We start from the raw sequence: 12,436 nt of genomic DNA, 5'->3' as shown, positions 1-12,436 counted from the left end.
TGCTTTGTAATAACACTGTGATTATGTACTTTTCATTTTCCTTACTTCTCACACTTTTTTTAAGATTAAGATTCAGTGTGTGTTAATTAAAGTGACTTGTCTTAAAACATTGTACTGTGTGATGAATTTCCCTCAGAGCACATCTGATAATGGTGTGAAGTTTGGTTTTGTTTAGATTGTCAAAAGCTATTACAGTTATGAAAAGTAAAAAAAAAAGTTCATTTTTAATTTCTGAGCACTTCTATTACCTTGGTGAGTGCTTTTATATTTAGAAGCAAAACTAACTATTTTACTTTAATAAACCCTTTATTAAATTTGTCATGTCTTTCTACAGAAAAAGTTATTACTCAGGAAAACATTACTTTCATAAGTATTTGAATTCATGTATAAGCAAAAAAGTAAAAATGACAGACATGTCGATATAAAATACTATATCATCAGTAAAATTGAAATGTGATGGACATAAAAATATATACATTTATAGTCTGTAAACGTAGATATTAAAGGTAATGGTTGGTCGAAAATTTTACTTGACCCCAGAGGAAACAGTATGTCACATGTATTTTAAAAATATTCAAAATATTACACAACAAGGTGTGTAATATTATACAGCAAGTTATACTACAATTAATTTTGAATGGGATACTATTTTTAGCCTATTTTTAACATTGAAAACCTTTATGCTTTCCTGGAGGCCTTTTGGACATATGTTAATAGTCTTATCTCTACAAAAAAATGTAACATTGCAATCCACACAATAACAGAATATTAATTACAATAACAGACTGTACTAGTTTGTGCAGGTAAAAATGCACAATGCCTCTTTTGTAACTCTTCCACTGCATTTCTATTAGAGAAGGTTAATGTAGAGGCCGTTAAGCACAGAAAAATATTCTTTAGGAAAACAAAGGAAGGGTTTTCTCGTCTTGTGGTGCAGATGCTTTCAAGACATGAAGGCATGAAGGCGTACCTCCACACATAAAGCCCTTGCTAAAAATCGTTTCACAAACCTAACACTGGATTAAACATGACTTTCATGATGCCTTCGGTTCAGTATTAGAAGAATGTGGTCACTTTTCAGGACATTCTTGTCCTTCAGTTAATAGTGCCCCGTCCTGACCAAGACAAATGTTCCATCTCAGGAGATGTCGTGTAAGTTTGATCCAAATCAACTCTCAGGGCTCCTCCTTCACTGACAGGGCCTCCATGTCCTCCAGAATCCCACTGGGTGTGGATTCTGACTCCTTCTCCAGTTGTGCTTTCATGTCTGGATCCTCACGGCCATTTTCCAGGTTCTCAGTGCTTTCAAAGCAGCCCGAATCCCGGGGCATATCTGGTTCTTCCTCTGTGGCCCCCTCCTCCACAACCTCATCTTCACCCTCAGCTGTGAAGTAGAAATTGGTCATTATCACCAAGACTGTGCCAGTACTGCTTCTGAGCTGCCCTTTGTATCTATGCTTCAGATCTCTGGCACAGATCCCCCCCCCCCCTCCCTGCCTTAACAGGCAAAATTACTGTAAAGGAGCATCCCAAGGTACACCACATTCCACCTGTATGACTTTGTCCTGCAATGTTAAATAAGGGGTTTGGTGTAACCTGGGGTTTACCATTACCATAATTCCCTCTATCATTGCATTACTGACAGGATAAAACAAATGCAAATATCAAGGATTTAATTGCATTAATTATCTTGAAGGGGAAAGTGTTGTCCAAAAATACAATAAGTGTAAAGCATGCACAGTTGATTGACAACATGTCATCTAGGCAATTGAACATGAAGGTTTAACATGGCTGCCAAGGCATGGATCCTGCCCTCATTTAATTGGTTTGTGTGTGTTCAGCTTATTAGTTACAGCTTATTAGTGCCATACGAACTGTAGCAGTCCTGGTGCCATTAGCAGAGCAGAACTGGCTGATGAGGCTGCCCTCAGGGTGAGGTGACAAACCACGCAGCTGAGCTGTACATGGGGTGAATGGAGACAACACTATGAACTATCTGTTCATGTTATAATGAGTGCAACAGATTTTTGCTAAGGATTGCTACAAATTTTCTAAAATTGTGAAGAGTAGAGCCACAACAGTTCAGTGCGCAGAATAGTAATGTTCCTCTGAAATTAGGTTCTTTGCACTTAATCAACATCATTGCCTAACAAACAAATCCAATAACAGATTTAATAAAGTCTTATGTTCTTTTTATGTAGATGACTGCTGGGCCCAGACTGAAAAAAAATAGACACTTTTCTAAATTCAATCTAACAATTAGGGACAGTCTAGAAGTGTGTAACAGTGTAACAATGAGGGACAGTCTAGCAGTGTCTAAAGGTGTAACAATGAGAGACAGTAGAGCAGTGTGAACCAGTGTCACAATGAGGGACAATCTAGCAGTGTTTAAAGGTGTAACAATGAGCTACAGTATAGAAGTATGTAAAATTGTTACAATGAGAGACAGTGTAGCAGTGTGCAACAGTGTATCAATGTGAGCCAGTGTAACAATGAGGGACAATCCAACAATATGCAACAGTGTATCAATGATGGACAGTCTAGAAGTGTGTAAAGGTGTAACAATGAGGGATAGTCTAGCAGAATGTACAATGGTGGAGGTGTGGTGCAGCATGAGGTGGACGTACAGTCACAGTCGAGCAGGAGCTCAGCAGCAGTCAGGAGTTTGACACGCTGCTCAGGATCTGTGATGTTGAGCTCATTAAGATGCGACTCCTTCAGCCCCCTGAAGTCCTCCACGCTCTGGAAGCCATGGAAGGACAGAAGAGAGCCCAGCTCCTGGGGACAGATGGACAGAGAGATGCGCCCTGAGGACTAGAGCTGAGGGTGACCATACTAACTGCATTTCATTGGCTCAATGCACTCCTTAAAGTTCTTTCCCACTTTCATATACTAAGTAATTACTTCCCAGCAAGCCACATCAAATCAAAGTGTGGCTTGTACTCAAATTAAAAAGCCCTCCAGCTTTGTAGCTAGCACATTTAATGAATAGTTCAAGACAAGACTGACATTTCAACAGCTATGATGTCTTCTTCAGGGTCAATTGTTTTGAAGAATATGTTGAAATGTCAGTCTTGAATGTTGAAAACCATTCTATTGATCTTTAGAATAGCTGGGCTGAAATGTTTCTGGTTCTACTTTTTTTGCACTTCTTTTCCACTTTGTGAGATCTAGGACTAAAGTGGGACACAAAGTTAATGTATTGTGCATACAGCTTATATACTGTACATTACATTTACAATGTAGTTACAATGTTGTGATCATTTCTCCAATTCAATCTTGAAGGACTAGTCATGACTGAGAAGCAGAGAAATAACTGTGCAGTAGTGTACTCACTGTCAGGTTGATCCTCTCCAATACCTCGTCCAGGGATTGGGATTTGAGTTTACAGTTCTTACTGTGGTGGCTCCTCCTCCTTCGCCTGGGGGGTGTTGCCTCATCAGGTAGGATAGTGACATAGATGAACTTGAAGGAGCCCACTTTGTTGTTGAGCTTCCCTGTCCAGGTGCCCATGGGGGGCTTTTCAATGATCTCGATAATGTCCCCTTTCTACAGGAGTGACAATAGAAAGGTCATTTTTCAGAAGGTTTTCCAAGGTTTCATGACAAAGAGGGTAAAGCCAACCAGAAAGACTCCAGCTAACATTCAACTGACTGCAAGGCTAGTTACAGACTCACAGGAAGTCTGAGTGGTGCAAAACTCACCTGGAGTTTGAGGGTCTCCATATCATAGGGGCTGGGGGTGAAGTCTGTGTGGACGAGCGCGCGGCCACAGAAGGGGCCGTTGTAGGGGACGTCTTCTAGCCTCATGCTGTCTCTCTGACTGTAGCCGCTATCCAGACTGTGCCTGTCTCCACCTGCACATCGGAGCAACAGGGTATAGGAAAACTTTAATTGCCAACACAAAGAGCACTAGTGGACGGAGTGTGGCACAGTGGGTAAGGAACTGCGCTTGTAACCGAAAGGTTGTAGGTTCGAATCCCGGGTAAGGACACTGCCGTTGTACCCTTGAGCAAGGTACTTAACCTGCATTGCTTCAGTATATATCCAGCTGTATAAATGGATACAATGTAAAAAAAAAAAAAAAAAAAGTGCTAAGTAAAAGTGTAAGTCGCTCTGGATAAGAGCGCCTGCTAAATGCCTGTAATGTAATGTAAATGTAGTGCATGTATCCAGGTGTTGGGATTAATAACAGGGGAAACCCTTGGGCTGAAGTTAGTTGGAAGAGTTAGTTGGAAGAGGTGCTTACTACAGGTTTGAACCTATAGCCTTGCATCAGAAGAATGCATGGCCCTTCAATTATAGTGCTCCAGGTATGCTGGTGTGGCGTTGGAAACGCAAGAGGCACAATTGCCAATCCCGAACTCAGGAAGGGGTTTGGTTTGGCTATTATTACTGAGGGGGAGGGGCTTACAGCCTGAGATCTGGCGCTGCAGGGGACTGTGCAGTCTGTCCTCTGACTCGGTGGAACACACAGAGCTTCGCTGTCCTGGACGTAGGTCAGGAATCCCATCGAAAGACAAGGGGGACATGGAACCTTCTTCAGCGCTTTCCATCTGCCAGACACACCAGATTCCAACACTCAGAGACATCTGCACATGCCCCTGGGCACTTAAATGACACACGTATTGCATCAGAGTTCTGCAATACATGGTTGAAGGAAACCTATTTCCTTGAACCATACCCAGAGAATCTTCATCTTAAAGGTAATCTTAAGAATTAATTGATCTTTACATTAAACATTTTTGCTCTTTTAAAATAAACTATAATGGTGTAAAAATTAAATTTTTTAAGTTGAGTCTACCGTTTCTGTGAAGTGCTTTTCCCTGATTATGCACTTTCATCCAGCAGAGGGAGCTACTTGACTCAGGCTAGACTTTGTAAGAACAGGTTCTCTCTGAAAATTAGTGATCCACATCCGTGAGATGTGTATGAGCTGGGGCAGATTCAGCATGTTAGTGGAATACACAATTTGTTTAGATGTAGCATGCTGCAAAATTAATTATTTAATCCCAAGCTCATTTTAATTCAGAGACAATATATCAATGGTTCAGGGGGATGAGTGCCGGGGGTCAGGACTCACCCCTTCCTCTGCCAGGGCCTTCTGGACCATCTTGGAGGTCTTGCGGGTCATGGTGCGTGAGATGACGGCCCGCCACGTCTTCCCTAGTTTACCTGTGCTCTTCCCAGAATCCTCTGGGACCTCCTGGATCATAAAGAATAGAGCCACAGCAGTTTAGGCTTAACACGATCTTACCATCTCAAAATTAAAAATAGAAGCAGCCAGAAATTGAGTCTGTTTGGATGGCTTCTCGTACATGAACGGTGTTTGCCTGGATACTTATGTGACACTGTGTAGAAACTGCGCCCTGAGAGCATTTTAAAGGTCATGTGCATACACCGGACCCAGAATCCTGCATGGTTGGCAGTGGGGGAACACCGCTTGAGTGCTGGAGGCACAAGAACGAGACTGTTGGCAGGCAGTTCTGGTAAAATCTTCGCTTCTGATGCTTGGTGCGTCACAGGCGGGTCTCGAGGGGCTGAGTGCGGTGCGCCGTCACCATGGTGACTCGTGGCCCCTCCTTCTGTGACTGCAGCCAGAATGTTGCTGCTGCATGTCCAATCACCAGTGTGAGGGGAAAAAGGCTGACAGCTACAAAGGCCTTTTTGGCAGGTGTGAGTGCATGCGCCACACATTAATCTTGTTAGGGATGTTCTGAGCATTAACGTCATCATTGTAGCATGTACAGCCATTAGGAGTAATTAACTCTAATGAACTGATGTGTCTGCAAAGACTACACTTCAGAGGTTTCCTGCTTGGCTGACTAGCAGGAGGACATCCTGTTTACAGTGTATACCTTTGTACTACTTAATGCGGTTGAGAGTGAGAGAGAGAGAGAGAGAGAGAGAGAGAGAGAGAGAGAGAGAGAGAGAGAGAGAGAGAGAGAGAGAGAGAGAGAGAGAGAGAGAGAGAGAGAGAGAGAGAGAGAGAGAGAGAGAGAGAGAGAGAGAGAGAGAGAGAGAGAGAGAGAGAGAGAGAGAGAGAGAGAGAGAGCTTTCATTTTTTCTCATCTGTCTTCCACTGCCATCCTAAAGATCAGAGCTGTTTTATGGCAATGAATGTACTTGAATCAGGGAGTGTTTACTTGCAGGAGGAAGTGCAAAAAGATGGGTTCTCGTTTCCATGGCCAGAGAGAGAGAGAGAGCTTTCATTTTTTCTCATCTGTCTTCCACTGCCATCCTAAAGATCAGAGCTGTTTTATGGCAATGAATTTACTTGAATCAGGGAGTGTTTACTTGCAGGAGGAAGTGCAAAAAGATGGGTTCTCGTTTCCATGGTCAGAGAGAGAGAGAGAGCTTTCATTTTTTCTCATCTGTCTTCCACTGCCATCCTAAAGATCAGAGCTGTTTTATGGCAATGAATGTACTTGAATCAGGGAGTGTTTACTTGCAGGAGGAAGTGCAAAAAGATGGGTTCTCGTTTCCATGGTCACATTTGCACAATTCTTTTTTTGGCTGCTCACCAATACTTCTTCCTTGCTTAAAATAAGCATGCAGTTTCAACTTTAGTCTAAGTTTCAGTAAATGGGATACGTGTTTCTATAATAGGGGAAGTTCAAATAATGACATCCTGTTAACAGAAGAAAATGAGTTGTTTTGTTGGTCAATATGATACTGTTTCGATTAAATACAAAGAGCTGCTTTTGGCATCTCTTTTAGAAGAATTTGTTTTAAATTATGCCTTCATAAAATGTACACCCAGAATGAGACTGCTTTGCCAACCTATAGTTTGTAAAAAAAAAAAAAAAAAAAAACAAATGCAAATAAATCTTTCATTGTGGAATTAAAGTGGGCCTTGGTTGGTCTATCTGTTTAATTATTAATCACCTAGCTTTATTGTGAATACAGGGGAAAGGATGCAGGTTCACAGTTATTTGGCCCTGTTCAACATTGAATTTAATATGAAGTGTTTGATTTAATTGTCTAATTAACCTAATAGAGTCGGTGGTAGGAAGGCATGCAAATGGGTAGAAAGACACTCACAGTCTCTTCCAGGGGAAATGGCTTGTCTACCACTGTGGGGGAGGAGGGCTTTGGCTTCATGAAGTCTTTAAAGCTGCTGGACCTCTGGAGAGAGAGCTGTTGAGAGAAACAAGGGCTTTTACAGAACTTGTGGACCATCTCAGTGAAGAGGATGATTTGGTTAAAACACACACACGCACACTTGTTGCTTCAGTTCCTGAGAAAAATTGCATCACATATCACTGCCCAGAATTTCAGAGCAGACAAGAAGTATCGCAATTTGTCTGGCTTGGTCTGATGCAGCAGTCTCTCAGGTTCACACAGTGATCACGCAGGAGTCTTCACACTTGTTGCAATGCTGATGTTAGTGTTCTCTCAAGGTGGTATCGTGTTTTAATTGAGTTGATAATGTTGTTGGGGCATTAGGTAAATTCTGGGGCAACGTCACATGTTGGCCAAGGGGAAGCTAGCTGGGTCTGACAGGATGTTTGCGTCTGCTGCCCAGGCAGATGAAGGCACGGTAGGATGACTCTGAGATTCATAGAGTAAGCTGCAGGGTCCCAACAGAGATTTGCTTTGCAGACACATGGCTCCTTCCACATGATGACTCCCCCAAATCCATGCACCTCAAAACAATGGAAAAGACCCTACCACTCTAGGGACTGTTGTGTCCCAAGTACTGGGATTATCTCCATATTTTAAATAAAGAGTCAGTGGGACATATGTCCGTACAAGAGCCAACCATGTCTGCGCCACTTTGATCTTTCATGAAACACTTCAATGCCAGAGCTCAATGTACTTTTATATACATTGGTAGAGCTCAGCATTTTCAGTCAGGTTCTAAGTAAAGAGTGGCTTTACAGAAGTCACAGTGGTTCACAGTAAGATAAAGAAAAAAAAATCCATACTGGCCTCAAGCTGGATGATTCAGTCCTAACCCTGTCTATTCTGGCTATTACAGGGCTCGCAACACCAATGCTGCATGTGACAGTGAGGCATTTGTCTTTGTGAACACTGTACGTGTGAGTGAGACATTAGCCTCCGCGCTCTCATTCGGCTGTCTGAACTCTGCTGACGGAGAAAAGAGGGGCTGTGCCGGAGGTACTCTGCGCTCACTCTCCCAGGCAGAGAAATCAATCGACCAGGGCCCTGAGAAAAAGGCACACGTCAGCGAAAAGCGCCGATTACAAGAAATCTGCAGGCGGGGTTCCTGCCCAGAAGAGCTCTAACGTAGCGCGCTTAAGATCAGCGCCTAACGCATCGCCTCAAGGGCAGCCTCAAAGGTCACCGCGACCAGCTTGTAAACCAAAGCGAAGCATGCAGGGAAGAAAATGGCACCTTCCAAGCAGACAGTTCTTACTGGTCTTTCATTTTCTGACCATTTCAATGGTTTGACTTAGATTGGCTACTGGAAATTCAAATCACATTGTAAATAAAGTAAAAAGGCATCCTAAATCATTTCCATTTTATACTGCATTTTGGTTTCTAATGATTATGTCAACTCTGATATCACCTGAGGCAAATGCAGATTACTAGAAGAAAGTCATTTATATAGGCCTACAGACTATTACATACAGACAATTATGTACAGAAGGGAGCTATTACTGTTTTAGAAATCAATGGTTTTATAATGTTCACTGTCATTAATTTTTAGAGCATGTATATAATCATTATGAACTCAATAACATGCAACAACAGCAGCTGAACCCTTGTAACCATTAGCTTTTCAGTGTTGCCATTGACTACAAGAGCAACACTATACATTATAAATGTACACCATTGGGCATTTAATTAAGCCACCAGCTTCTATGGTTATTTAGGAGCACACTGACTGCATGATTCTTCCTTAACTGTAGAAGTTTGAGGCCTCCTGCTTTTGCTTAATCTGCCAAACTGTTACACGGAAAAATGAGGTTTCTGTTTGAGACATGCATCTATCACGTTTTTAGTCACACTGTGGTTTGTGCACCTTTATCTGGACCATTCTTCCTGCTTCAGAGAAAACCATAAGAGTAGGCGGGGTATAGCTGCAGCTATCTAGACAGGAAGCCCTTGAGAAGCATCGGCTCCCTGCTACAAGTTTTTCTTCTTTTCATTTCTTTACTCGCAAATTGGTCCTGACCTCCTGAAACACTGTTCATCTCAAATGGCACACAAAACCGTTATCATCAACCACAGAAATCAGAAAAAAAGGAGTGGGGGTGGGGAAAGAAAGAACAATGAAACTGAAAAAAACAAATTGCTGCACTCATAGCATTTTATTTTTTCCAAACACTTGTTCAAGTGTCTTTTTTAATTTATATATACAGCACACAACACTTTCCAAAAACAAGAAGTTCTAGTGCCACTTACAAAAGAAAAATATTCATTGTAATGATATGGATATGTAACACTGCAGTTGCATCCAGACTAAAAAAATCATCAAGGTGCCATTAAAATGCTGATTTCTTCATCATGGAATTCTCTCATGTGGTGCCATTATTAATAATCTGAACGCAGGGTAACATTTAAGTGTACTTTAGTGGACACAAATCAAATGCTGTCATCGTCATAATTAGTACCTATTATTAAAATGGGTGGGTTACAAGCAAAAATTTCTTTAAAAGTCTGGCTATTGTCTAGTGAAACCTGAAATTTTGCTTTGCAGTCATTTCTGCTGAATTGTCAACAAGAGTAATGGATTGTCCCTAAATAACAGTGTGAAATTAGCAGCTTCAAAAGTGCAATGGCTGTTCGACTGGGTGCAATGAGAAGATTCTGAGATACGATATATAGTGAAGTGGAGCAGACAACACTGATGACAAACATTGTACAAAATGAGTCTGCTAGGGCAGAGAAGGAGGGAAACAAGTCCCTCTTAATCCAAAGCTTGGCTGATGTAACATTGTTGCGTTTGACTCAATGTGTAGGTGTATTGATCCTTTAGCTAGGAAAGTGCATGCATTTATTGACGTTTTCTATTTAATCGTACATGCCAGTAAACATTCACAAGGCTGCTCAGGGATTCCTTCATGTCATATATTGAAATTGGCATATATATATATATATAGAGAGAGAGATCACTTGAATTTGTTTCATGATGTGGTGCTCGTACTACCTGTAAATAGGTACGTATGTGTTCATAGGCAGAGTTCCTTTGTCACTTAGTTTTCCTGTTTGCAAAAAAAATTAACCTCTAAAAGATCCCAGTGAAACCCACTAATACACAATCAGTGTTCATGTTTCTCACATGCTGCCACTATAAATGTTCAGTGTTATTGGAGGAAATAAAATTAACACAAAATACCATAGAACAATGTCAGTATCTGAAGCACATTTGCAAGTGAGTGGACAGCTGAGAAACAGAATCAAATACATAATTACTTTAAACATAAAATCCTGCGTACGAACTGCACTCCAACCTATGCTACTCCTGTTATTTCAAAATGAATGAATTTTATTTATTTCATCATCAATTAAACACTATATTGGATTTTGATATTTGCCTCATCTTCCTCAAGAGCAGTATTGCCCCATTTAGCCCTTCTAAAGTGGCTGAAGGTCACAGCCACCTCTTTAACCCTTGTCTTCTGATCCCCCAGCGGCCCCCAGTACCTCACCTTCTTTTTCTGCCCCTGCTCCTTCTCAGAAGCGTTGGAAGATTTCCGCCGAAGCATCCTACACAGAGGGGTGATTTCTCCACAGCCGTGCAAACGAGGGTATCTCTATTCAACTGACGACGACTCAAGGTCCGGTCACTCTAGCGCTGTGGTAATCAGTAACAGACAAAATGAGACAGACAAGAAAACTGTAGGTTGTTACTCTGAGTGGAGCAAAAGGAGGAGAGGAAGTGATATGACTGCACAGGAAGTATCTGTATCAAATATGGCATTCTGGTAGAGCAGGAAGCATGCCTTTGGGTAGCTAGTGTCAAAGACCTGGCGTAAATCTGTTGCTAGGTTTTAACTGCTGACCCACAGTGAAATGCAGACGCTGTTGTACGTCGCAATTTCCAATTTCAGTTGAAACAGGTTTATATCCACTCACATAGCAATTATCAGACATTGTTTACTACATTGTCAGCTCAGCAACTACATTGTAACATTCACCTATCCATACGTGCACACACACTGAGAGCATATTTACTTGTTTAAAAACCACTCATGTGAAGAGATACATATTTGCCTCTGTCAAGGCTTTCAAAATCAATCACAAATGTTTTTGAGCATTTCATTACAAAGAAGAGTAAAGAATAATAATTTTTAAAAATCCAAAAATCCATTTGAACATGTTACATGAAAAAGTCTCCAACTGAGAAATTTCCATTATTTATTGGAACAGGTAAAAAAAAAAAGTCCTTGGGTTTCAGCTTTAGTTTATCAGTACTAACTACTTCATATCTTTGACTTGACAGGTTCTTCTCACACCAGTCAAATTTGTGCCTTTTACTCAGGAAATGCAAAGCATGAACCTTAAGTGTGAAATTTGCAGCTGAACATGCTGCTGAAGTGAAGACAGTGGTGAGGTTATGTCGAAAATAGAGCACGACTGAGATAGTTCAACCAGGATGGCGTTGATGTTTCACTAAGCAAAATAAGAATGGATGAACTGGCTTTGATTGTGACTGTAGTTATGAGCCAGGACCAATGACCCAGGAATAACGTGTCTATGCCCAGGTGTTTGACTTTGCCCTTCGGCACTAAAAGGGAAAACTGTCTGACTCAGTTTACAAGCTTATTTTTGGCATTGGGTTAGTGGAAAAGTGAAGGCGAACAAATGTCACAGTTATTGAGCAGATCACAGAAACGTCCCAGCAGAATTAACAAGGTATCCAGTCTGTTCTCCACTTGTGACATGAGTAATGACACCCTTGGGCACAGCCCTTCAGCTAAGATTGCAGGCTCTCGTCTAGCCAGGCTTTTAATCTCCTGACTCAAGAAATTACATCACATTTTATAAATAGCCCCCTTATTACAGGGCATTATAACGTTTGTGACATATTTATGTTTTGTAACCTAACATACCCTTTGCATGAAATACCTGCATGAAGTTGGAGGCCTATAGACATCACCAGGTGCTCAGTATCTTCTCTGGTGATGTTCTACCAGGCCTGTACTACAACCATCTTCAGCTCCTGCTGGTTTGGGGCCTAGTTTCCTTAAATTTTCTCTTCAGCATATGAAATTTATGTTCAACTGGAATTCAGATTAGGTGACAGATAATATATTTCTCTGTGCTTGTTAAGACCTTGATAGTCTCGCATAGCCAGAGCTATCTCCACATTTCATTTCAGCGCTGTGCCAGCACTGGAGAAAGGTCTGGCTCAACCCATTATCATTCCAGTATAGCGGAAAAAACGCTCTGGCTTGTTTGTACTTCTTTAAACAAATCACAATCGTCTTGGGCGGCGCTAAGCCCAGGATGCAGCAACGGTG

General features: G+C 41.5%; 1 protein-coding gene across 1 annotated transcript; it reads right to left on the bottom strand.

Moving 5' to 3' along the window:
* Nucleotides 1-287: 287 nt before the first annotated feature.
* Nucleotides 288-10,869, bottom strand: LOC118236635 (SAM and SH3 domain-containing protein 3-like). Its single transcript, XM_035435159.1, has 8 exons — nt 10,622-10,869; nt 7,044-7,139; nt 5,083-5,205; nt 4,414-4,555; nt 3,705-3,856; nt 3,337-3,549; nt 2,628-2,778; nt 288-1,384 (listed from the first exon to the last, which is right to left on the bottom strand). The coding sequence occupies exons 1-8, from the start codon at nt 10,676-10,678 to the stop codon at nt 1,176-1,178; spliced, it is 1,143 nt and encodes a 380-aa protein (XP_035291050.1). The 5' UTR covers nt 10,679-10,869; the 3' UTR covers nt 288-1,175.
* Nucleotides 10,870-12,436: the final 1,567 nt, after the last annotated feature.

Source organism: Anguilla anguilla, chromosome 9 (assembly GCF_013347855.1).
Source record: "Anguilla anguilla isolate fAngAng1 chromosome 9, fAngAng1.pri, whole genome shotgun sequence".
Taxonomy (NCBI): Eukaryota; Metazoa; Chordata; class Actinopteri; order Anguilliformes; family Anguillidae; genus Anguilla; species Anguilla anguilla.
Note: the sequence above shows the minus strand (reverse complement) of the source record. Positions and strands in the feature narration are given on the sequence as shown.

Excerpts from the sequence above, each read along its gene's own strand:
- LOC118236635 (XM_035435159.1), bottom strand. The coding sequence starts at position 10,678 with ATGCTTCGGCGGAAATCTTCCAACGCTTCTGAGAAGGAGCAGGGGCAG. Across the intron at positions 3,550-3,704 it reads TGGAGACCCTCAAACTCCAG|AAAGGGGACATTATCGAGAT; the intron begins GTGAGTTTTGCA and ends TCACTCCTGTAG. Across the intron at positions 2,779-3,336 it reads TGGAGAGGATCAACCTGACA|GAGCTGGGCTCTCTTCTGTC; the intron begins GTGAGTACACTA and ends ATCTGTCCCCAG.